Source organism: Eucyclogobius newberryi, unplaced genomic scaffold, assembly GCF_026437365.1.
Source record: "Eucyclogobius newberryi isolate DKJ021-1_F unplaced genomic scaffold, fEucNew1.0.hap1 SCAF_18, whole genome shotgun sequence".
Classification (NCBI taxonomy): Eukaryota; Metazoa; Chordata; class Actinopteri; order Gobiiformes; family Gobiidae; genus Eucyclogobius; species Eucyclogobius newberryi.
Genome location: NW_027315812.1, coordinates 8,787,478 through 8,810,392, shown reverse-complemented (window position 1 = coordinate 8,810,392; position 22,915 = coordinate 8,787,478). Strand labels below are relative to the sequence as shown.

Sequence of the window (22,915 nt, the reverse complement as noted above, 5' to 3'; positions counted from 1 at the left end):
AAATATCAAAACGCTGGGTCGTGACTGAATGAAAAGTGTCTTTGTGCGACTCGTTAAAACGAACATAAACGCCTCAGAACACTTCGGCTAACGCTCCGAGTTACACGCCGTTGCATCAGACCCTGAATGCATCGCGCAGCTTCCCTCCGTCTCCCCCAACTCGCTCCCCGTTGGCTTTTCCGCCGCTTCAAATCCACGTCCGAAGACCAATCGGCGCCAGAGAAAAAGCTTTACAGTCAGACGCGTGGACTATTCTCAGGCAAAAGCGGTTGTCTGCTCTTCAATTCCAGTCGAGATCGAGATTTGGTCAAGTCTAAATCGCTGAAACGTCGATAATTTGTTTGAATATGAGTGTTTTTCCAGGTTTTCTCGCAGTTATTTTCACGCGGTACGAGACAAAATCACAGAATCAATGCAAAATGTGACATAATCTATCGTTATAAGCGGATTAAACGGCATAATTAAACATCTGTAGGAGCAAACTGACCAGAAAAGCAAACAAAAGGAGGCGTTTTGCCCGTCCTGTCTCGCATTACGTTTAAAGACTGCCGCAATCAAATCGAAATTGCAGTTTGTGAATCGCTACGACTGCAATTATTCGGGCCACGTACTGTAATTTTCCTCGGCGTGCCACGAAATGCCCTGTCTTGTTATGTAGAAATCCTGCTAAGCCGTGGTTTAGTCCTCTACAAACGTGAAATGTGTGTTATTCTTGCCGAACATCACGTTTTCGCTCGTGCGTCAGTGTGAAACGTTAAACTGCGCTCACTTCACCTCGCCGTCTTTTCCTCTTTGAATAAATAAACCCGCTTCTTTGACACATGTTTGCAGACTTTATTAAACCCTTTTAAACATGACGGTCTCGTGTAAAAGTGGCCTGTGGTTTTTACAGCTACAACTCTCTTTCATCTCGTCTGTGTAAAAGTGAGAGGGTTTGGACCTCGTTTAATCCTGGTTTAGTCCTGTTAAGCCCTGATTTGGTCCATGTGTTTGTGAGTTCTGCTCTGCTTGTGCTTGTCCTGGTTTAGTCCATGTTTGTAGGTTTTAGTGAGTTTTCCCTGGTCTAGACCTTCCATAGACCTGATTTAGCCTAAACCTTCCATAGACCTGATTTAGCCTAGACCTTCCATAGACCTGATTTAGCCTTGGTTTAGCCCTGTTTTGGTGCTAGTTTATTCTTGGTTCAGACTTGTTTGTGTCTGTTCCTAGTTCTGTGTATTTCTGGTTTACTTCCTGGTTTAGTCCTGGTTCCAGTTTGTTCATGTAAACCAGAGCTCCTCACCTTGCTCTAAAGTAACTTACGGTGTGCCACAGGGGTCAGTACTCGGTCCAGTTCTGTTTACTCTTTATATGCTGCCGTTAGGGAACATTGGCATGGCATTACACAGATGACACAGCTGTATTTATCAATGAAACCTGATCAGAGTTAGACAGACTTAGTACTTGTGTGAAGGATATAAAAACCTGAATGACACTTAATTATCTGCTTCTTAACACTGAAAAAAACAAGGTCATTGTGCTGGTCCTAAGCATCTACGAGACGCTTTATCTGAGCAGATGTCACACTGGACAATGTCAGCGTAGCTCCAGTTCTACTGTAAGAAACCTCAGTCTTATTCGACCCGGAGCTCTCATTGAAAGCACATATAAAACAATCCTGTAAAACAGCCTATTATTATTATTATTATATTTATATATATGTATTACAAAACAATAACAACTAAATAATTAATTAAAAAAATAACTCACAAGTAACATCAAAATTACATTAGATCATGAATCTGTCAGTGCAGCTATTAATGTTACAGTGCAATTCCATCTGCCCCTTTAAGGTATAAATATCATCACAAAAAAGCTCCGGATTATTATGATTTAATGACATAATCCTCCACGTGTCATGATTATGAAAAGACAATTGCAAGAGTGTAAATAGGACGAGAAAACAATTATGACACAGTTAAAAGCTCTTAAAAGTGGATTTGTTTGGTTATTATGGTGTCATTCATGAACTACTGTAACTATCTAAAACTAAAATGTGATATTGCGCCTCTGCTGGTACAAAAACAACACTACAACAACAACAACAACAACAACAACAACAACTGAACCTCGGAAAAGGGGAGAGAAAAATGAGACACAAACAACTTTTAAATCCTGCAAATTGTGTAATAATTCTGACAAAACAACAGCTTTATAGCAGCAGAACTGGTTTGAACTTGTTTTCTTCATATCCGAGGACAAATAATGATGAAAAACCAACAATCTGTCAAATAAACAGGCAGTAAATAAACGTTAAGCGCCTCAACAAACAAATGTTACTGATAAATTCAAAGTGTGGCTTAGTCTATTTCACTCACTTCAGGAAAAGTGTGGTAAATACAGTTCAGGATGTTGTGGTGACGGGAAGTTCCTCGCTGACAATCTGAATTTGAAAGTCAAATTTTGAAAGTCTATTTCCATCCGACCTGGATAGAAATAGTCCAGGTCGGATCAGGTTTGCTCCAGGTTAAACCTCGAGTTCATTCACAACTTTTTACGATTTGTTTTGTTGTTCTACAAATGATGCGCGCGCTACGTCCAGTGGAAAGTGACATTTATGCACTTTTCTGGTTTCTTTTATGGACTTTACACACATAATTTAACACATTCTAAGGCTTTGTTAAAACGCTTGAAATAGATATAAAAAGATAAAATTGTCACTGTTGACCTGTGAATACTCACGTCTCACGTCACATACTGGTGATATATTGAGGACTTTCATACTAAACACTTCATATTTATACTGTTTTGAATCGTTAATCGTCAGATTTTCTTCACTCTTAAACCATGAACAGCTTCTTTAATATTTTGAAAGAACATAAAACTATTCCAGACTTTGGTTTTGTTTCTCCAGTATTGAGACATGTTTAAAAGATTATCTGCTTTCGATATTAGTTTAAACATTGATTTGTTTATAGTCGAACTTTTACTTTAAAATGTGCCTTTTATGTGTATTTTAGAGGTGCAGATTTATTTTGTCAGTATAAAATCCTTCATTGGACACTTTGAAATGTTTAAGTACAAGTTGTATTCATGTTGGTCCAAGAGTCAGGCTTTACTTACATTTGTTTTATTTTGAATGCGCGTTTCTTTCAAACTAAGAGTCTCAAAACTATAACACAAACAGTCAAAACATCCGAAAAAGTATGTAGAAGGTCTTATTTGAGTTAGAGTTCACACCGATGCAAAACCCTCAAAATGGAACAATGTACAATCTTAAAAAAAGTGATTACCGTATTTTCCGGACTATAAGTCGCACCGGAGTATATGTTGCATCAGCCAAAAAATGCATAATAGAGAAGAAAAAAGTTGCACTGGAGTATGAAATGTGGTTGCAAATGTGAAAATGACAAATAATCACATATAAGTTGCTCCGGAGTATAAGTATATAAGGCCACAGTTATTTTATTACTTGGTTTACGGATCCGCCGCACTTAGATTATTGATTTCTACAATATAAATAAAATGAATTATTATAAAAAAAAAATTATAAAGTACCGCCGACAACGCAAAATAACATTAAATGAAATATAAAAAGCGGTATTAAGTCAAAAGATAAGAGCGCCTGAAGCAATTTTTCGTCAAAATCCTGCAGGAGTCTGTGACGGGGCCGCGCGAGCATGAGAAGACGCGAGCGCCTGTCTGCTGCGCGCCTTTATATCGCAAATACACATTTTAAACCCATTTACCACATTTGGGGGTGAACACTTAGAAGCGTCAATTCTACCAATGCAAAACACGCAAAATCTGCAGTTCCACACTCCAGTGCGCCACGTCTCCCCCCCCCTCAACCCGTGGTGCCTTTTGGGTAAACCCGGAAGAAAAAATATTTTGAAATTTAAATTATATTTATATTTCGCCCGCCTGTTCAATATAGTTCATTTAAAAATCCGTAAACCAAGTAATAAAATAACTGCGGCCTAAGTATAAATATAAGTATAAGTCGCACCCCAGCCAAAACTATGAAAAAAGGTGCGACTTATAGTCCGGAAAATACGGTAAAAAGTGATTGACATAAGTAGTATTTATCTCAACTTCAGTATATTTTGACTTCTTTAAAATTTTTGACAGTACGTTTTGTTTGTATTTCGAGCATTTTTTCCACTCATTTCAAGTTAGAAAATGTTGTATTTTTCTCCATCCATCCATCCATCCATCTTCTGCCGCTTTATCCGGGGCCGGGTCGCGGGGGCAGCAGTCTGAGCAGGGACTCCCAGACTTCCTCCTCCCCAGACACTTCCTCTAACTCCTCCGGGGGGATCCCGAGGCGTTCCCAGGCCAGCCGAGAGACATAGTCTCTCCAGCGTGTCCTGGGTCTTCCCCGGGGCCTCTTCCCGGTGGGACATGCCTGAAACGCCTCCCGAGGGAGGCCCCCAGGAGGCATCCAGAACAGATGCCCGAGCCACCTCAGCTGGCTCCTCTCCACGTGGAGGAGCAGCGGCTCTACTCCGAGCTCCCCCCGTGTGGCCGAGCTCCTCACCTTATCTCTAAGGGAGCGCCCAGCCACACGGCGGAGGAAACTCATTTCGACCGCTTGTATCCGCGATCTTGTTCTTTCGGTCATTACCCAAAGCTCATGACCATAGGTGAGGGTAGGAACGTAGACCGACCGGTAAATAGAGAGCTTTGCCTTTCGGCTCAGCTCCCTCTTTACCACAACGGTCCGATGCAGCGACTGCATCACTGCAGCCGATGCACCGATCCAACTGTCAATCTCACGCTCCATCCTTCCCTCACTCGTGAACAAGACCCCGAGATACTTGAACTCCTCCACTTAGGGCAAGGACACCCCACCCACCTGGAGAGGGCAAGCCACCTTTTTCCGGTCGAGAACCATGGCCTCGGATTTGGAGGTGCTGATTCTCATCCCAGCCGCTTCACACTCGGCTGCAAACCGTCCCAGTGCATGTTGCAGGTCCGGGTTTGATGGAGCCATCAGGACAACATCGTCTGCAAACAGCAGAGATGAGATCCTGTGGTCCCCAAACCGGACCCCCTCCGACCCCTGACTGCGCCTAGAAATTCTGTCCATAAAAACTATGAACAGAACCGGTGACAAAGGGCAGCCCTGGCGGAGTCCAACATGCACTGGGAACAGGTCTGACTTACTGCCGGCAATGCGAACACAGCTCCTGCTCCGGTCATACAGGGACCGGACAGCCCTGAGCAAAGGGCCCCGGACCCCGTACTCCCGGAGCACCCCCCAAAGGACACCCCGAGGGACACGGTCAAAAGCCTTCTCCAGATCCACAAAGCACATGTGGACTGGTTGGGCAAACTCCCATGAACCCTCGAGCACCCGATGGAGGGTATAGAGCTGGTCCAGTGTTCCACGACCGGGACGAAAACCACTCTGCTCCTCCTGAATCCGAGGTTCGACTATCGGTCGGATTCTCCTCTCCAGTACCTTGGAATAGACCTTACCCGGGAGGCTGAGGAGTGTGATCCCTCTGTAGTTGGAACACACCCTCCGGTCCCCCTTCTTGAACAGAGGGACCACCACCCCGGTCTGCCAGTCCAGAGGCACGGTCCCCGAACGCCACGCGATGTTGCAGAGACGTGTCAACCAAGACAGTCCTACAACATCCAGATACTTTAGGTACTCAGGGCGGATCTCATCCACCCCCGGAGCCCTGCCACCGAGGAGTTTGCGGACAACCTCAGTGACTTCAGCTTGGGTGATGGATGAGCCAGCCTCCGAGTCCCCGGTCTCTACTTCCTCTTCAGAAGACGTGACTGAGGGATTAAGGAGATCCTCAAAGTATTCCTTCCACCGTCCGACGACATCCCCAGTCGAGGTCAGCAGGCCTCCACCCGCACCGTAAACGGTGTTTGTGAGACACTGCTTCCCCTTCCTGAGGCGCCGGACGGTTTGCCAGAATTTCTTTGGTGCCGACCGATAGTCCTCCTCCATGGCCTCCCCGAACTCCTCCCAGGCCCGGGTTTTTGCCTCTGCGACAGCACGAGCCGCGGCTCGCTTGGCCTGCCGATACCCGTCGATGACCTCCGGAGACCTACAAGCCAGAGTGGCCTGATAGGCCTCCTTCTTTAGTCTGACGGCATCCCTTACTTCCGGTGTCCACCACCGGGTTCGGGGGTTGCCGCCACGACAGGCACCGGAGACCTTGCGACCACAGCTCCGAGCAGCCGCATCAACAATGGAGGCGGAGAACATGGTCCACTCGGACTCAATGTCCCCAGCCTCCCCCGGGACATGGGAGAAGCTCTCCCGGAGGTGCGAGTTGAATACCCTACTGACAGAGGGCTCCACTAGACGTTCCCAACAGACCCTCACAATGCGCTTGGGTCTGCCAAGTCTGTCCGGCTTCCTCCTCCGCCAGCGGATCCAACTCACCACCAGGTGGTGATCGGTTGACAACTCTGCCCCTCTCTTCACCCGAGTGTCCAAGACACGCGGCCGGAGGTCTGATGACACGACAACTAAGTCGATCATTGACCTCCGGCCTAGGGTGTCCTGGTGCCACGTGCACTGATGGACACCCTTGTGCTTGAACATGGTGTTCGTTATGGACAATCCGTGGCTAGCACAGAAGTCCAATAACTGAACACCGCTCGGGTTCAGATCGGGGAAGCCGTTCTTCCCGATCACCCCTCTCCAGGTGTCACTGTCATTGCCCACGTGGGCGTTGAAGTCCCCCAGTAGAACAACGGAGTCCCCGGTCGGTGCACTGTCCAGTACCCCTCCCAAGGACTCCAAGAAGGCCGGGTACTCTGCATTGCTGTTCGGCCCGTAGGCCGCCACAACAGTGAGAGACCTGTCCCCCACCCGAAGGCGGAGGGACGCGACCCTCTCGTTCACCGGGGTAAACTCCAACACGTGGCGGCTGAGCTGAGGGGCTATCAGCAAGCCCACACCAGCCCGCCGCCTCTCCCCGCGGGCAACACCAGAGAAGTGGAGCGTCCAGCCCCTCTCGAGGAGATGGGTTCCAGAGCCCAAACTGTGCGTGGAGGTGAGGCCGACTATATCTAGTCGGTATCGCTCAACCTCCCGCACAAGCTCAGGCTCTTTCCCCCCCAGCGAGGTGACATTCCATGTCCCCAGAGTTAGTCTCTGTGTCCGGAGATCTGGTCGCCGAGGCCCCTGCCGTCGACTGCCGCCCAGATCTCTCTGCACCGGCCCCCTATGGATCCTCCTGCGGGTGGTGGGCCCACGGGAGGGCGGCCCCACGTCGCTCTTTCGGGCTGTGCCCGGCCGGGCCCCGTGGGGTAAGACCCGGCCACCAGGCGCTCGCCATGGAGCACCCATCCCAGGCCTGGCTCCAGGATGGGGCCCCGGTGACGCCGATCCGGGCGACGTGAACTGCCTTGATTGTGTCGTCGTCATAAGAGGCTTCTGAACCGATCTTTGTCTGACCCGTCACCTAGGACCTGTTTGCCTTGGGAGACCCTACCAGGGGCATGAAGCCCCCGACAACATAGCTCCCGGGATCATTCGGGCACTCAAACCCCTCCACCACGTTAAGGTGTCGGCTCAAGGAGCCGACACCATTCTGATTAAAAAACAAGACATTTTATACTTGTTCCATTGACAAACTGACTTGATGATGAATACTACTGATTTCAAACACGTCTGATCTCACTGTAGACGGTCTTTCCAGTGCGGTCAGTCTTTCTCGGACGATCCTGGTAAGATAGAATAAGTCTTTTCTCCGTGTTGCGTGTGTGCATGTGTCCAGGCCTGTGCAGCGCCCAGGAATGTCGGGCTTGTCTGAACCCGGCGCTTTTTAACGCCTCGAGTTCTTCTCTGACACCGCGGCCTCTGTTTGGTTTGTTTCTGTGTTTTTTGTCTCTGCGTCGATGGGAAACGCAACGCGACGCGACGGCTCGAGCGTGAAACCACTTCAAATCTACACTTCAAATCTACACTTCAAATCTACACTTCAAATCTACACTTCAAATCTACACTTCAAATCTACACTTCAAATCTACACTTCAAATCTACACTTCAAATCTACACTTCAAATCTACACTTCAAATCTACACTTCAAATCTACACTTCAAATCTACACTTCAAATCTACACTTCAAATCTACACTTCAAATCTACACTTCAAATCTACACTTCAAATCTACACTTCAAATCTACACGGGCCTAAAGAGGATGCAACGCGGGTCGGAAAGTCTAAAGAATAAAGTTTGTCTAAAAAATCTAGTTTTTAAAGTCTAAAGAATCAAGTGTAAAGAATATTGTTGTTGTTGTTGTTGTTGTTGTGTTGCTTTTAGTGTGAAAAGGTGCATTTACTGCGCCACCCACTCTAGTTGTACGTCTTCAAAGTCTGTGTTTTATGCTATACTGTAAAAAAATTAAAAATAGAGAGTGAGAGAAAGAGAGAAAATAATAAAGTCTAAATAATAAAGTCTGAATAATAAAGTCTAAAGTCTAAGAAGTTCAACTACAGTAGGTGGATATCAACCGTCATAAAACACCAAAGAAGAAGAAGTGATTTAATATATTATGTCACTATTTTGTGTCAATCCAAAGAAATTCATTGTTTTATTGTTGTTTGATTGGAATTTAGATCTAGAGGTTTTTACCAGGAATGTGACGTGACTAAAAGGCCTTTTATTTTTTTGTAAATAAATTCCATAAATTATCAATCCAAAGCAAATGCTTTATCAGGCTGAAAAAAACCCAACAATGGAATGACAAAGATAAGGAAAGTCTAACTATGACTGACTCGAGATGAATGTTAATGTGACGGAACGTTTGACAAAACTAACGCGTTATAATGAACCGATTGTGACATCGTACAGAAGGATTTGTTGATATTGGATTCCAAGATTTATTCAGGTTTTAATTCTAAAAAATGAGACCAAATTTGAATTTTCAGGCCAATTTTCAGTCAGATTGAGTTTATTCAAAATCTAAATTAAGAAAATCTAAAATCCCCTCTGTACATTTTTAAAAATCTAATATGTCAACAAAATAAACCAAGAAACTTAAATCTAGCTGTGTCAATTTGTCAGATTTAAATGACCCAAACAGGTGCAATATTTTCTGTTTTTACTCATAAAACGTATTAATTTGATATGAAAACATGATGAAAAACATGTAATACATTTTTTTCTTACATTTATGTGGGTAAACAACAGGAGAAGTTTCAAATTGATACATTTAAATTTAAGATTTGTGTCTTAATCACGACCAAACAACAACAAAATCTTTCATTTTCTTTCATTTACATTGTCTAAAACACTACTATTTATCAAGTTTGTGACCTGCTTTGGGAAATTAAACTTTCTGAAGGACAAATTAAAGTTTATGTGACAGACAAGAAGCACAGGTATAATTGAAAAGCGTTCATTGTAGAGTCTGTATAAAATAAAATGATCACAAATGACCTGAAGAAAACAGAACTACAGGTGGTGTGTAACGTCTACCGCCTTAAATCCAAACCAGAACAAAACGCTGAGGTGTTTCACACGTTACGGCCTGAAGCTGCTCCACTTGGATCTCTATCAGATATAATATTACAATAATGAGTCAATATTTAGTTATGGCTCACATTATTGCGCTGGTGAAGCATGCAGATCACAGCATACGTGTGGCAAAGGAGACCAAATGTTTTTTATGGGTTTAGAAAGAACAGATCCATTTCTTTTTGAGGTGCAACAATAATACTGCCTTTGATCTGCTGCACATTTCAGTCACGAGGCACAAGCACAAAACGAGCCGCCGTGGAGATGATGGACGGAAACAAGGCTGTCGATCGGCACCATTCAGCTGTTTGGTTGATTAATCGGCCGATGGATTCTTAAATCTCATTCACTGGACAAACTGAAGCAGACTCGGCTCGATGGGGGACAAAAGCTGCAACATCGTCTCTGTCTCGGAGCTGGTCCGCTTCACTGTCACAACACACTTTTATCAATGGAACCCAATGTCCTCCGCTCCTGTAGAGGCGCTGTGTACAATAAGGAATGACAGGGAAACGTGGGGACTGTGCCGGGACTTTAGCAGGGTTTGGATTCATTCTTTAGCTTTTACGGATTTACACCACAACCTGCCCCACGTGTGCACAACCTGCCCCACGTGTGCACAACCTGCCCCACGTGTGCACAACCTGCCCCACATGTGCACAACCACGGCCACACATAAGCAGAACCTTCGCCAAAAGTGCACAATCTGCCCTACGTGTGCACAACCACTGGCCCACGTGTGCACAACCACTGCCCCACGTGTGCACAACCACTGCCTCACGTGTGCACAACCTCTCTGCCCCACGTGTGCACAACCTCTCTGCCCCACGTGTGCACAACCTCTCTGCCCCACGTGTGCACAACCTCTCTGCCCCACGTGTGCACAACCTCTGCCTCACGTGTGCACAACCTCTGCCTCACGTGTGCACAACCTCTCTGCCCCACGTGTGCACAACCTCTCTGCCCCACGTGTGCACAACCTCTGCCCCACGTGGGCACAACCTCTGCCCCACGTGGGCACAACCTCTGCCTCACGTGTGCACAACCTCTCTGCCCCACGTGTGCACAACCTCTACCTCATGTGTGCACAACCTCTGCCCCACGTGTGCACAACCTGCCCCACATGTGCACAACCACTGGCCCACGTGTGCACAACCTCTGCCCCACGTGTGCACAACCTCTGCCCCACGTGTGCACAACCTCTGCCCCACGTGTGCACAACCTCTGCCCCACGTGTGCACAACCTCTGCCCCACATGTGCAAAACCTGCCCCACATGCTCACAACCTGTCCCACGTGTGCACAACCTGCCCCACGTGTGCACAACCTGCCCCACGTGTGCACAACCTGCCCCACGTGTGCACAACCTGCCCCACGTGTGCACAACCTGCCCCACGTGTGCACAACCTGCCCCACGTGTGCACAACCTCTGCCCCACATGTGCACAGCCTTTGGAGTGAGGACAAACCAGGACTAAAACCTTCATCAGAATTGAACTGGGCTCAAAGAGACACATTTACTACACATTTAGCAGGTGAGTTTGACGTAACACAGAGGATTTAACAAACAAAAAAGCTGAACTAAACCAAGAATCAATTTAAAACAACCCACGGCTCTAAAGATGTTAGTCCAGGTTTAACCAGGACTAGTTAACTCCACAGATTGAGCGCTGAAGCGGAGGGATTACGTGGAGCGTGTTCTTACCTTGTAGACCTGTCCATAGGTGCCATTTCCAACCAGTTCCACCAGCTCGAAGATCCCGGCCGGATCCTGCAACACAGACAAACGCTTATTATGCACGGAAACTGATCTGAAGCAGGAAATACAGTCTTTAAAATAACAATAGACGACACATTTTCCACCGAAATGTTGTTACAGGTTGTGGCAAATGCAAAGGCAAATCAATCAATCATAGCGAGCATTTGGCCCTTTTTACTACACTTTCTGTCCAGTTTTATCCTTTGTCTTTTATTCTGGTGTGAAAATATCATCACAATTTGGACCAAACTGGGAATAAATCTGTGCCTGAATTTAGACTAGACCAGGCCTAGAACACGGATGAATCAGGACTAAACTGGACTCTCACTTAGATCTTTGCCTAATGCCTCGTCCTTGTGAATTCTCCCTTTTGTCTAATGTTATTTTTTTATGCAAATTTAGTTCGTTTTGGTTTTCATAGTAGTATTTTTTATCGTTTAAGAATTTTGTGTTGCTCCTGTCGTCTTTTAAATGCATTTATTCATTTATTAACCTTCATTTAACCAGGTAAAATTCATTGAGATCGAGACCTCTTTTTCAACAGTGACTAAAATATAACACACAATTTGAAAATATTTACAGATTTAAGAGACGTTTAAGCACGTGTTTGAAATATATATATATTTTTTACTCAAGCGGGAGAAACTTCTAAGTTCCAAGTTCTATGAAAACTTAAAATGCATTGAAATCCATTCAAATGTTCTGCTAAAAACAAATAGCACCGCCATATATTTCATTCATAACTACGGCAGAAACAAAATAAAATCTTGATATTTTGCACAATATTTTGCACAATTACTTCAAAATAAACCTGTAGAAACATTATACACCTGGTATAATTTGCCTTATGACACATTTATGTGTCATAAGGTTTTATGATTAAAAAGTGTTTTGAACGAGCCTGAACAAAAGTGAAGTCATTGTACTCTTGGTTTTATTTGTAAATTTGCTTAATTGCACAAAACTCGTCATTTTAAAACTGTTCCACGAGGTTTGGTTTGGACAAAGACTGAAATCTGAAGGTTTGTTTGAGGCCTAAGAAGAAGCTGATGAAACGAGCCTCACGCACAGACCTGGTGGAATTTGACCCTGCGCGCTCCTGTCGCATTCCTGTCGAGCTTCACCTGCCAAGCTTCGCCTGCCAAGCTTCGCCTGCCAAGCTCGACAGGTGAAGCTCGACAGGTGAAGCTCGACAGGTGAAGCTCGACAGGTGAAGCTCGACAGGTATCCATTATGGTCATTCTACCATAACGGTGCATTTTGAGTTTTAAAGTTTGAGTTTTTAATTTGTGGAGTTGTAAATCTGATCATATATATTTGTTATTCTTAAAGGGTAAAACATACTTTGCATTATTTTTTATATATACTTTTATTTTTTAAACTTGTAATCTACATTTACTGATCATTTGTTCACATACTTTTTTTTTAATTATTTTTATCATGTTAAAAAGAAAAAAATAACTCATAATCTACATTTACTGATCATTTGTTCACATACTTTTTATTATTCATTTTTGTATACTTTAAAAAAAAAGAACTCATAATGTACACTGATCATTTGCTCTTTTTTTCTGTACAAAAATGATAATTATTTGGTTGAATCCACAATTTTGACTCGTCACGTTAACTTTAGACGGTATAAAAATACTGTTTGTAAAAGTAAGTTACAGTAACTTCACTTGAATATTTGTGGAGCCAAATTCCCAACTTTTATAGAAAGTCTAAGGTGCATTTTATTGTGTGAATATGTTCAAATGTGTTCAGAAATTGTGCAAAATAAGGGTTATCATCTCATTTTAAAACAGATGAAAAGTAATTTGCACAAGTTTGTACTGTTTATTATTACCATCTACGATCCTCACAATTATCATTTTTTGTGATGATCTAGAATGTTCCGTAGTGTGACTTTAAACATATTTTCTAGGGTGTTTTTATTGCTCAAACAAACATTGAAAATCACACATTCTTGTCGTGAGCGTCGTCGGCTCGCCACAGATCTGACCTGTAACGTGGCCAGATTATAATAATAATAATAACATCACCGCAGTGCAGCTTTAAATCTCTCTTGGTTGAACTTGAAAATGGCGTTTAGAGGCGATAAATCTTGATGTTTACAATCGGCAGGAACATTTTGAAACCATTTTGAACGTGTTTTTAGGTCCAAAGCTGTAAAAACGTGTGCCAGGGAGATTAGCTCAGAGAAGAGTCCAACAAAGAGGATTTAAAACATAGAGTCACTTTCTCTCAAGGTCAAACTGAAATACATCAGGAGCAGGAAGAGGAGCAGGAAGAGGAGCAGGAGCAGGAGCAGGAAGAGGAGCAGGAAGAGGAGCAGGAAGAGGAGCAGGAAGAGGAAGAGGAGCAGGAAGAGGAGCAGGAGCAGGAAGAGGAGCAGGAAGAGGAGCAGGAAAAGGAGCAGGAAGAGGAAGAGGAGCAGGAGCAGGAGCAGGAAGAGGAGCAGGAAGAGGAGCAGGAAGAGGAGCAGGAAGAGGAGCAGGAGCAGGAGCAGGAGCAGGAAGAGGAGCAGGAAGAGGAGCAGGAAGAGGAGCAGGAAGAGGAGCAGGAAGAGGAGCAGGAGCAGGAAGAGGAGCAGGAAGAGGGGCAGGAAGAGGAGCAGGAGCAGGAAGAGGAGCAGGAAGAAGAGCAGGAAGAGGAGCAGGCAGGAAGAGGAGCAGGAAGAGGAGCAGGAGCAGGAAGAGGAGCAGGAAGAGGAGCAGGAGCAGGAGCAGGAAGAGGAGCAGGAGCAGGAGCAGGAAGAGGGGCAGGAAGAGGAGCAGGAGCAGGAAGAGGAGCAGGAAGAGGAGCAGGCAGGAAGAGGAGCAGGAAGAGGAGCAGGCAGGAAGAGGAGCAGGAAGAGGAGCAGGAGCAGGAAGAGGAGCAGGAAGGGGAGCAGGAAGGGGAGCAGGAGCAGGAAGAGGAGCAGGAGCAGGAAGAGGAGCAGGCAGGAAGAGGAGCAGGAAGAGGAGCAGGAAGAGGAGCAGGAAGAGGAGCAGGAAGAGGAGCAGGAGCAGGAAGAAGAGCAGGAAGAGGATCAGGCAGGAAGAAGAGCAGGAAGAGGAGCAGGCAGGAAGAGGAGCAGGAAGAGGAGCAAGAGCAGGAAGAGGAGCAAGAGCAGGAAGAGGAGCAGGAAGAGGAGCAGGAAGAAGAGCAGGAAGAGGAGCAGGAAGAGGAGCAGGAAGAGGAGCAGGCAGGAAGAGGAGCAGGAAGAGGAGCAGGAAGAGGAGAAGGAAGAGGAGCAGGAAGGGGAGCAGGAAGAGGAGCAGGAAGAGGAGCAGGCAGGAAGAGGAGCAGGAAGAGGAGCAGGAGCAGGAAGAGGAGCAGGAAGAGGAGCAGGAAGAGGAGCAGGAAGAGGAGCAGGAGCAGGAGCAGGAGCAGGAAGAGGAGCAGGAGCAGGAAGAGGAGCAGGAAGAGGAGCAGGAAGAGGAGCAGGAGCAGGAGCAGGAGCAGGAAGAGGAGCAGGAAGAGGAGCAGGAAGAGGAGCAGGAGCAGGAGCAGGAGCAGGAAGAGGAGCAGGAGCAGACCGAGAACATGAGAGCGACCAAGCTGCATGAAACACTGAGTTGGTCATTCATATATTTGCCTATTTTGTTTTTAGAGACACTGTCCTGTCCTTCAGAGACACTGTCCTGTCCTTCAGAGAGAGACTGTCCTGTCCTTCAGAGAGAGACTGTCCTGTCCTTCAGAGAGACACTGTCCTGTTCTTCAGAGACACTGTCCTGTCCTTTAGAGACACTGTCCTGTCCTTCAGAGACACTGTCCTGTTCTTCAGAGACACTGTCCTGTTCTTCAGAGACACTGTCCTGTCCTTCAGAGACACTGTCCTGTCCTTCAGAGACACTGTCCTGTCCTTCAGAGAGACACTGTCCTGTTTTTTAGAGACACTGTCCTGTCCTTCAGAGACACAGTCCTGTCCTTCAGAGACACAGTCCTGTTCTTCAGAGACACAGTCCTGTCCTTCAGAGACACTGTCCTGTCCTTCAGAGACACTGTCCTGTCCTTCAGACACTGTCCTGTTCTTCAGAGACACTGTCCTGTTCTTCAGAGACACTGTCCTGTCCTTCAGACACTGTCCTGTCCTTCAGACACTGTCCTGTTCTTCAGAGACACTGTCCTGTTCTTCAGAGACACTGTCCTTCAGAGAGACACTGTCCTTCAGAGAGACACTGTCCTTCAGAGACACTGTCCTACAGAGACAGAGTCCTGTCCTTCAGAGACAGTCCTTCAGAGACAGTCCTTCAGAGACAGTCCTTCAGAGACAGAGACAGGACTGTTCTTCTCTCTGTTCCATCTCCTGAGGTCTGAGGCTGTCACGTGGTGCTCAGCTCGAGCTCTTTATTACACATAAATCATGTTCCTGTGTTTTGTCTCATCACATGTGCGCGTGCACATTCCTGCACTGTCTCCCCGCGCGCGCGCACAGCCGCGTGCGTCCCGCTGCTCGGTGTTGATGCTGCTGTCGCCACCATCACATCACGAAATGGCGGAACGCGCTTCTGTTGCGGCTCCGCTCGGCGCGTGCGCGCGTGCGTTCGCCGGTGTGCTGCGTGTCTGCCGGTGCGCGTGCACGCGTGGACGTGGGGACAGTGTGTCAAGCCGCGGCTGAGCCGAGCTTAACATCTGCCCCACATTCGGAAGCGCAGACACCGCGCGCGGCCTTGATCCGGCCTCGCGCACGCGCACGCGGCTGCACGCGGAGAGCGGCAGCAGCACGCGCGGCAGCGGCGGCGGCGCACGTCACATCACGCGCCAGTTATTGAGGAAAAACAGCAACAACAAACACCACGACAAAGACGCGTCGCCCTGATTCCCCCAGTGTCTGCGCCACACGCGCCGTTCCGCCGCCGCCGCACACTGTGATGACCCGCACACCACACGCACACCGTGATGACCCGCACACCACACGCACACCGTGATGACCCGCACACCACACGCACACCGTGATGACCCGCACACCACACGCACACCGTGATGACCCGCACACCACACGCACACCGTGATGACCCGCACACCGTGCTGACCCGCACACGCACACCGTGATGACCCGCACACCGTGCTGACCCGCACACCACACCGTGATGACCCGCACACCGTGCTGACCCGCACACCGTGCTGACCCGCACACCGTGCTGACCCGCACACCGTGCTGACCCGCACACGCACACTGTGATGACCCGCACACGCACACCGTGCTGACCCGCACACGCACACTGTGATGACCCGCACACTGTGACGACGGGACACGCGCTTCACGCACAGCTTCACGCACAGCTTCAATGCGTTTATGAGCCGCTTCTGCCAAGACCGAGTCCAGAAATAGTCTACAATTTAGACATCAATAAAACAACTACAAACATGACACAAGCACTAAACCAGGCCTAAATCAGGACTAAACCAGGGCTAAACCAGGCCTAAATCAGGACTAAACCAGGGCTAAACCAGGGCTAAACCAGGACTAAACCAGGGCTAAACCAGGCCTAAATCAGGACTAAACCAGGGCTAAACCAGGGCTAAACCAGGACTAAACCAGGGCTAAACCAGGGCTAAACCAGGACTAAATCAGGACTAAACCAAGACTAAATCAGGACTAAACCAGGACTAAACCATGACTAAATCAGGACTAAACCAGGACTAAACCAGGACTAAACCAAGACTAAACCAGGGCTAAACCAAGACTAAATCAGGACTAAACCAGGACTAAATCAGGACTAAATCAGGACTAAATCAGGACTAAACCAGGACAAAGCAGGCCTAAGTTGAGCCTGTACTAAAGTGCTATAGCTGCTACAGATCCATAGGACTCAGGCAGGTGTGAAATTGGGGCAGAACATGATCTGTCTCTAAATCAAAACTAAATCCAAACCATTCACCTTCAAAATCAAAACAGGACTAAACCAGGTCTAAATTAAGTCCAAACCAGGACTAAATTAAGTTCAAACCAGGACTAGGGCAAAACCGAGGCAACACAGTCTAAAACACTCACAAATAGGTGACAAAACTCGGATAAAATAGGGCCAATTAGGACAAGGTATAACAAGCTACAATAAGACTAAACCAGAGCCAAATTAAGACTAAATCAAACCTGTACTAACCCAGGGCCAGTTGACTAGGACTAACCGGGATTAAACCAGGGCCAATAAGAACTAGGACTAAACCAGCTATAATCCGACTACACCAGGGGCAAATGCAGACTAGATTCTTGGACTAAACCAGGACAGACCCGGCCTGGACCCGGCGGAGACTCAAGCGCGCGCTGAGCCGCGGCGTTTTAATGTTCTTTGGGTCTAATTGGAACCCACTGCACGGTGAAGACCCCCAGTGTCTGCCGCGCGCGCGCGCACGCGCACGCGCACACGCACGCACACACACAAACACACACACACACACACATGTGAAGCGGGCAAAGGGACCAGGGGGGGGGGGGGGCACCGGGGAAGGGTGGGATGGGGCTCTTCCTCCCCCCCCCGGAGGTGTAGTGACATGTCGGTGGCCGGTGCGTCCGTGTGTGCGTTACCCGGAGCGCAGACAGGTCGATTTCGTCCAGACTCCTCGCGGGGGAGTCGCTCGCCATCGTGCTCTCAGCTGATCTCAAGATGGACGCAGGAAAAACCATCGAAAAGAGAATCGCCCGCAGCAGAAATCCACGGCTCCGGTCCCGCTCCTCGTCCTCCTCCTCCTCACCGCCGCCGCCGCCGCCGCCGCCGTCAGCTCAGAACGGACCCCCCTCCTTCCTCCACCCCCCGACCGGCCCCGTGCGCCGCCGCCGCCGCCGCCGCTGCTGCTGCTGCTTCACGTAAAGGCGTAACGTGCATCCAACAAAATAAGACACAATCACGGGAGAAATGAGATGACGGTGATCTGGAGTCCGCACGCGCGCGCTACATGACGCTCCTCCGCCGCCGCCGCCTCGACCCGTCGCCGCCGCCGCTGCACATTTTTCCTCCTCCGCGAGAAGCAGCTCGAGCTACGGCGGAACGTCTCCCCTGTCCGTGCGTGAGTGCGTGCGTGCGTCGGTCTGTGCGCGGCGCGGGAGTGGCCTGTGTGACGCTGCCGCACCTCGCGCCGCGTGATGACAGAGGCGCGCGAGACGGTGCAGCGGGTCTCGCGACGCAAAGGTCACGTTGTCACAACCGATAAAGTGGTCAACTGTGTGGTCAAAGGTTATATATGAACGACACCTATGAGTTTATACAGGTCGGCATGGCAACGGTATGTTTGGAGAAGCGGAACACAATATTAAAGGGGACATAATAATAATAATAATAATAACTTTTATTTATATAGCGCTTTTCAGTGACCCAAAGACGCTGAACATAATACAAAAGGGGGGGTATTTACAGACAGGGGGGACAACACGTACAATACACATTAATATACAGATAAAATGAACAAGACAGAAGAAGTAGAGAGAAAAAGATGGGGATGTAACAGGGGGTAGAAGAGTAGGCAATGGGGTAGAGGAGGCTAGGGGAGGGGGAGGTCATAGGCTTGGGTGAAGAGGTATGTTTTGAGGCGGGATTTGAATGTTGTGAGTGAGGGAGAGTGGCGGACAGGTTGGGGGAGGGAGTTCCAGAGTCGGGGTGCTGTTCGGGAGAATGCTCTGTCGCCAAAAGTTTTGAGTCGGGATGTTGGTGCAGTCAGGGTGAGAGAGGAGGAGGATCGGAGATCTCGGGTGGGGCGGTGGGGGATGAGGAGGTCAGACAGGTAGGGGGGGGGCAAGGTGGTGAAGAGCTTTGAAGGTGAGGAGGAGTATTTTAAAGTTTATGCGCTGCTTGATGGGGAGCCAATGGAGAGAGCGGAGAACGGGAGTGATGTGATCACGGGACCGGGTGTGGGTGAGGAGGCGGGCAGCGGAGTTTTGGACCATTTGGAGTCTGTGGAGGGAATGGGAGGAGATGCCAGTGAGGAGGGAGTTGCAGTAGTCGAGGCGGGAGGAGATGAAGGCATGGATGAGGGATTCAGCAGCGGGGAGAGTGAGGCAGTGTCGGATTTTGGCGATGCGGCGGAGGTGGAAGTATGAGGTCTTGACGATGTGGCTGACATGAGGAGTGAAGGAGAGGGTGGGGTCCATGATGACACCGAGATTGCGTACCAGGGTAGAGGGGGTGATGGTCGAGGTGTCGATGCTGAGTGAAAAGGGAACAGTTTTATTGAGAGTGGATTTGGTGCCAATGAGGAGGAGCTCTGTTTTGTCACTGTTCAGTTTGAGGAAGTTGAGAGTGAGCCATGATTTTATTGTAGAGATGCAGGTTTCGATGTGGCTGAGGGGAGGGTTTTGGGTGGATTTGGTGGTGAGGTATATCTGGGTGTCGTCAGCGTAGCAGTGAAAGTCCAGGTTGAGTTGGCGGAGGATGTGACCAAGGGGGAAGATGTAGCAGATGAAGAGGAGGGGGCCGAGGACTGAGCCCTGGGGGACCCCCTGCGTTACTGGGGAGAGGGTGGATGAGTGACCGGAGAGGGAAATGAACTCTTGCCTGTTGGTGAGGTAGGATGTGAGCCAGTCAAGTGCAGAGCCCTCAACACCCAGTTGGCGCAGCCTTTGTAGGAGGATGGAATGGTTTATAGTGTCAAAGGCTGCGCTGAGGTCTAGTAGTAACAGGATGTTGAGGGCCCCGGAGTCTGCAGAGGTGAGGAGATCGTTGAGTACTTTGACCAGGGCTGTTTCAGTGCTGTGAAGTGGGCGGAAGCCAGATTGGAGGGGTTCATAGAGGTTGTTTGACTGGAGGTGGGTGTGAAGTTGGGCGGCGACGATGCGTTCCAGCGTTTTTGAGAGGAACGGCAGGTTGCAGATGGGGCGGTAGTTGGAGAGGTTGGCGGAGTCTAGGGTGGGTTTTTTGAGGATGGGGGTGATGGAGGCCAGTTTGTAGATGGAAGGAACATGGCCGAGGGATAAAGACTGGTTGAAGAGGGTGGTGAGATGGGGGATGAGAGCAGGGAGGCAGGCTTGGTTAGAGTCGTTGGGAGGGGGTCGAGAGAGCAGGTGGTGGTTTTGGAAGCGGTGATGAGGTCAATGATATGAGAGGAGTTAACAGAGGAGAAGGTGGTGAGGGGAGGGAAGGGTGGGTGGTCAGGGAGAGGAGGGGGGGCAGGGGTGGGGGTGGTGATGGAGTTAATGGAGACGGCAGTCATGGAGCTGTTGATTTTGGAAATTTTGTCATTGAAGGCAAGGAGGAAAGAGTTGCAGAGGTCAGGGGAGGAGGGTGGAGTGATGTCCGGTGGCTGGAGCAGCTTGTTGACGGTGGAGAACAGGGTGCGAGGGCTCCGGTGGGAGCTGTTGATGAGGGTGGAGAGGTGGGCAGATTTGGCGGCTTGGAGAGCGTCACGGTAGGAGGAGATGTGTAGTTTGAAAGCTTCGGCGTGGACGGTGAGGCGGGTTCTTTTGAGGAGTCGTTCGAGTTGGCGGCCAGTCTGCTTCATGGTGCGGAGTTCAGGGGTGTACCAGGGGGCGGGGTTGATGTATGAGACGGAGGAGGTTTTCCAGGGGGCTAGGGAGTCAAGGGAGTCGGAGAGGGTGGTGTTGAGCATGACAGCATAGTCGTCGGGGGAAGGGGGGGGGGAGTCAGGGGGGAAAGCAGAGGATATGAGCTGGGAGAGCGTGAGGGGGTTGACTGACTTGATATTGCGGTAGGTGATGGTGCGTTTTTTGGGGTTGTGGGGCGAGGGTAGGGGGGCAGAGAAAAGGATGCAGAGATGATCAGAGAGTGGGAAGGGGAGGGGGTGGGGCTTAGATATGGGTAGGAGAGAGGAACAGACTAAGTCCAGAGTGTGGCCTTTGGTATGGGTGGGGAAGTCAATGTGTTGGGTGAGATGGAAGCAGTCCAGGAGAGAGAGGAAGTCGGATGTCAGTGGGGCGTTGGGGCAGTCAATGTGGATGTTGAAGTCACCAGTGAGTAGGAGGCGGGCAGAGAGAGAGGATGCGATGGTGAGGAGTTCAGACAATTCAGTGAGGAAAGAGGGGTGGGGCTTTGGGGGACGATAGATCAGGATAGCGGTGATAGAGTTGGGGAGGGAGAAGGCGAGGTATTCAAATGATGAGATGGATGGAAGGTTGAGGTTCAGTTCAGTGATGGATGTAGATTTTTTATGAATAACAGCAAGAAGTCCCCCACGCCCGGAGAGGCGGGGTTTAGCAGTGTAAGTGTAGTTGGAGGGAGTGGCTTGGTTGAGAGCATAGAAGTCCAGGGGCTGTTGCCATGTTTCACAGAGGAGAAGCAGATCAATGTTATTGTCCAATAGCAGTTCAGATATAACAGGTGATTTGTTGGAGAGGGAGCGGCAGTTCAGCAGTGCAAGGGAGATGGATGGGGGCGCGGAGATGGATGGGGGCGCAGGGGTGGGGGGGCGGAGGTTGCTGAGGTTGGCAGTGCGGCAGGTGGGGGTGACGGGGGGGCGAAAACTAGTCCAGAGTGAGGGGATAGGTGAGCCGTCGTTGGAGTGTTGGTTATGGGAGAGACCAGAGCCCCGGTGGATGTAGCGGGGCCGGCGAAGGATCCCAGCTGAGCTAGCTGCAGAGGCAGCAGCAGCTGGGAGACGGTGGTTATGGTTGAGGAGGTGAAGGTCAGCAGCGGTGTAGGTGAGTAGGCGAGAAGTTGGTGGAGCGGTGGCCTGGAGGCGCGGGAGTGATAGTCCGAGGAGGAGATGGAACGTAGCAGCAGATGAGAGTAATCCAGTTAGAATGTTGGAGGTGGATAGAAGCTGGTTAACTAGAAGCTGGTGGGCAGAGAGTTGTGAAAAAGCAGCAGTGGACCGGGTGTTGAAGCTGGTGGAGTGAGTGGCGTTGGTTGCCCCAGACCTTGTCTGCACGGCAGGGAGGCCCAGCGATACCATGACGGACCTCAGCAGGTGTTAAGCCAGCTGTTAGCTGGCGGCTAGGGCAGTAGATAGTCCAGGAGTGAGGGAGGAGATGAGCGATGGACGGTGCAGTAATGTCCGATGAAGTTAAGGAACAGGGATGTAGACAGAAGACAACACAGAGACGCGGGAACAAAACAAAACAATGGAAACGACTAACAAAACAAAGACGTTGGGACAGAAGCGGCAGTCCACATACCAGACGCCGGCGTTGCTCTAGCCCAATCAAGACGCATTTGAGTCCAGTTTTGTGACCAGATCGCCCCCGTCTGTGGAGCGGGGAAAGCAGAGAAACGGGGCTGTACCTTGGTTGTATGGGGCTGCTTTACTCCGGGTGGAGCCGGTGCCCCGCTCTCCGTGTCTGCTCCTGTGGCGGGCTGGGGCCACACCTTCGCCCAGGTACAGACCTCCGGGGCGGCGGGTGCGGGAGCGCGGAGCCGGTGTTCGGGCGTGGAAACGCCGGTGCAGCGGAGGAGAAGCGGTGCCACGTGCGGCTCGTGGCGATGCAAGCCGCTTGTGGCGGTGCGTGCCGCTCGTGGCGGTGCGTGCCGCTCGTGGTGGAGCCGGTGATCGGACACGGAAACGCTGGTGCAGCGGTGGAGAAGCGGTGCCGCTCGCTCGTGGTGCGTGCGGCTCGTGGTGGTGCGTGCCGCTCGTGGTGGAGCCGGTGATCGGACACGGAAAGGGGAAAGGGGACATAGGACACATGAAAGGGGACATAGTACACATGAAAGGGGACATAGTACACATTAAAGGGGACATAGGACACATGAAAGGGGACATAGGACACATGAAAGGGGACATAGTACACATGAAAGGGGACATAGTACA

General features: G+C 49.3%; 1 protein-coding gene across 2 annotated transcripts in view; it reads right to left on the bottom strand.

Annotated features, from left to right (window-relative positions):
• Nucleotides 1–17,917, bottom strand: part of LOC140364367 (TRAF2 and NCK-interacting protein kinase-like) — an 84,979-nt gene extending 67,062 nt beyond the window's left edge. For both annotated transcript variants that reach the window (XM_072450464.1, XM_072450463.1), the window contains exons 1-2: nucleotides 17,748–17,917; nucleotides 11,183–11,248 (exon numbers count right to left, since the gene is read on the bottom strand). In XM_072450464.1, the coding sequence (XP_072306565.1) occupies nucleotides 11,183–11,248; nucleotides 17,748–17,846 (165 nt within the window). In that variant the 5' untranslated portion in view covers nucleotides 17,847–17,917. The remainder of the gene's footprint in view (nucleotides 1–11,182; nucleotides 11,249–17,747) is intronic.
• Nucleotides 17,918–22,915: the final 4,998 nt, after the last annotated feature.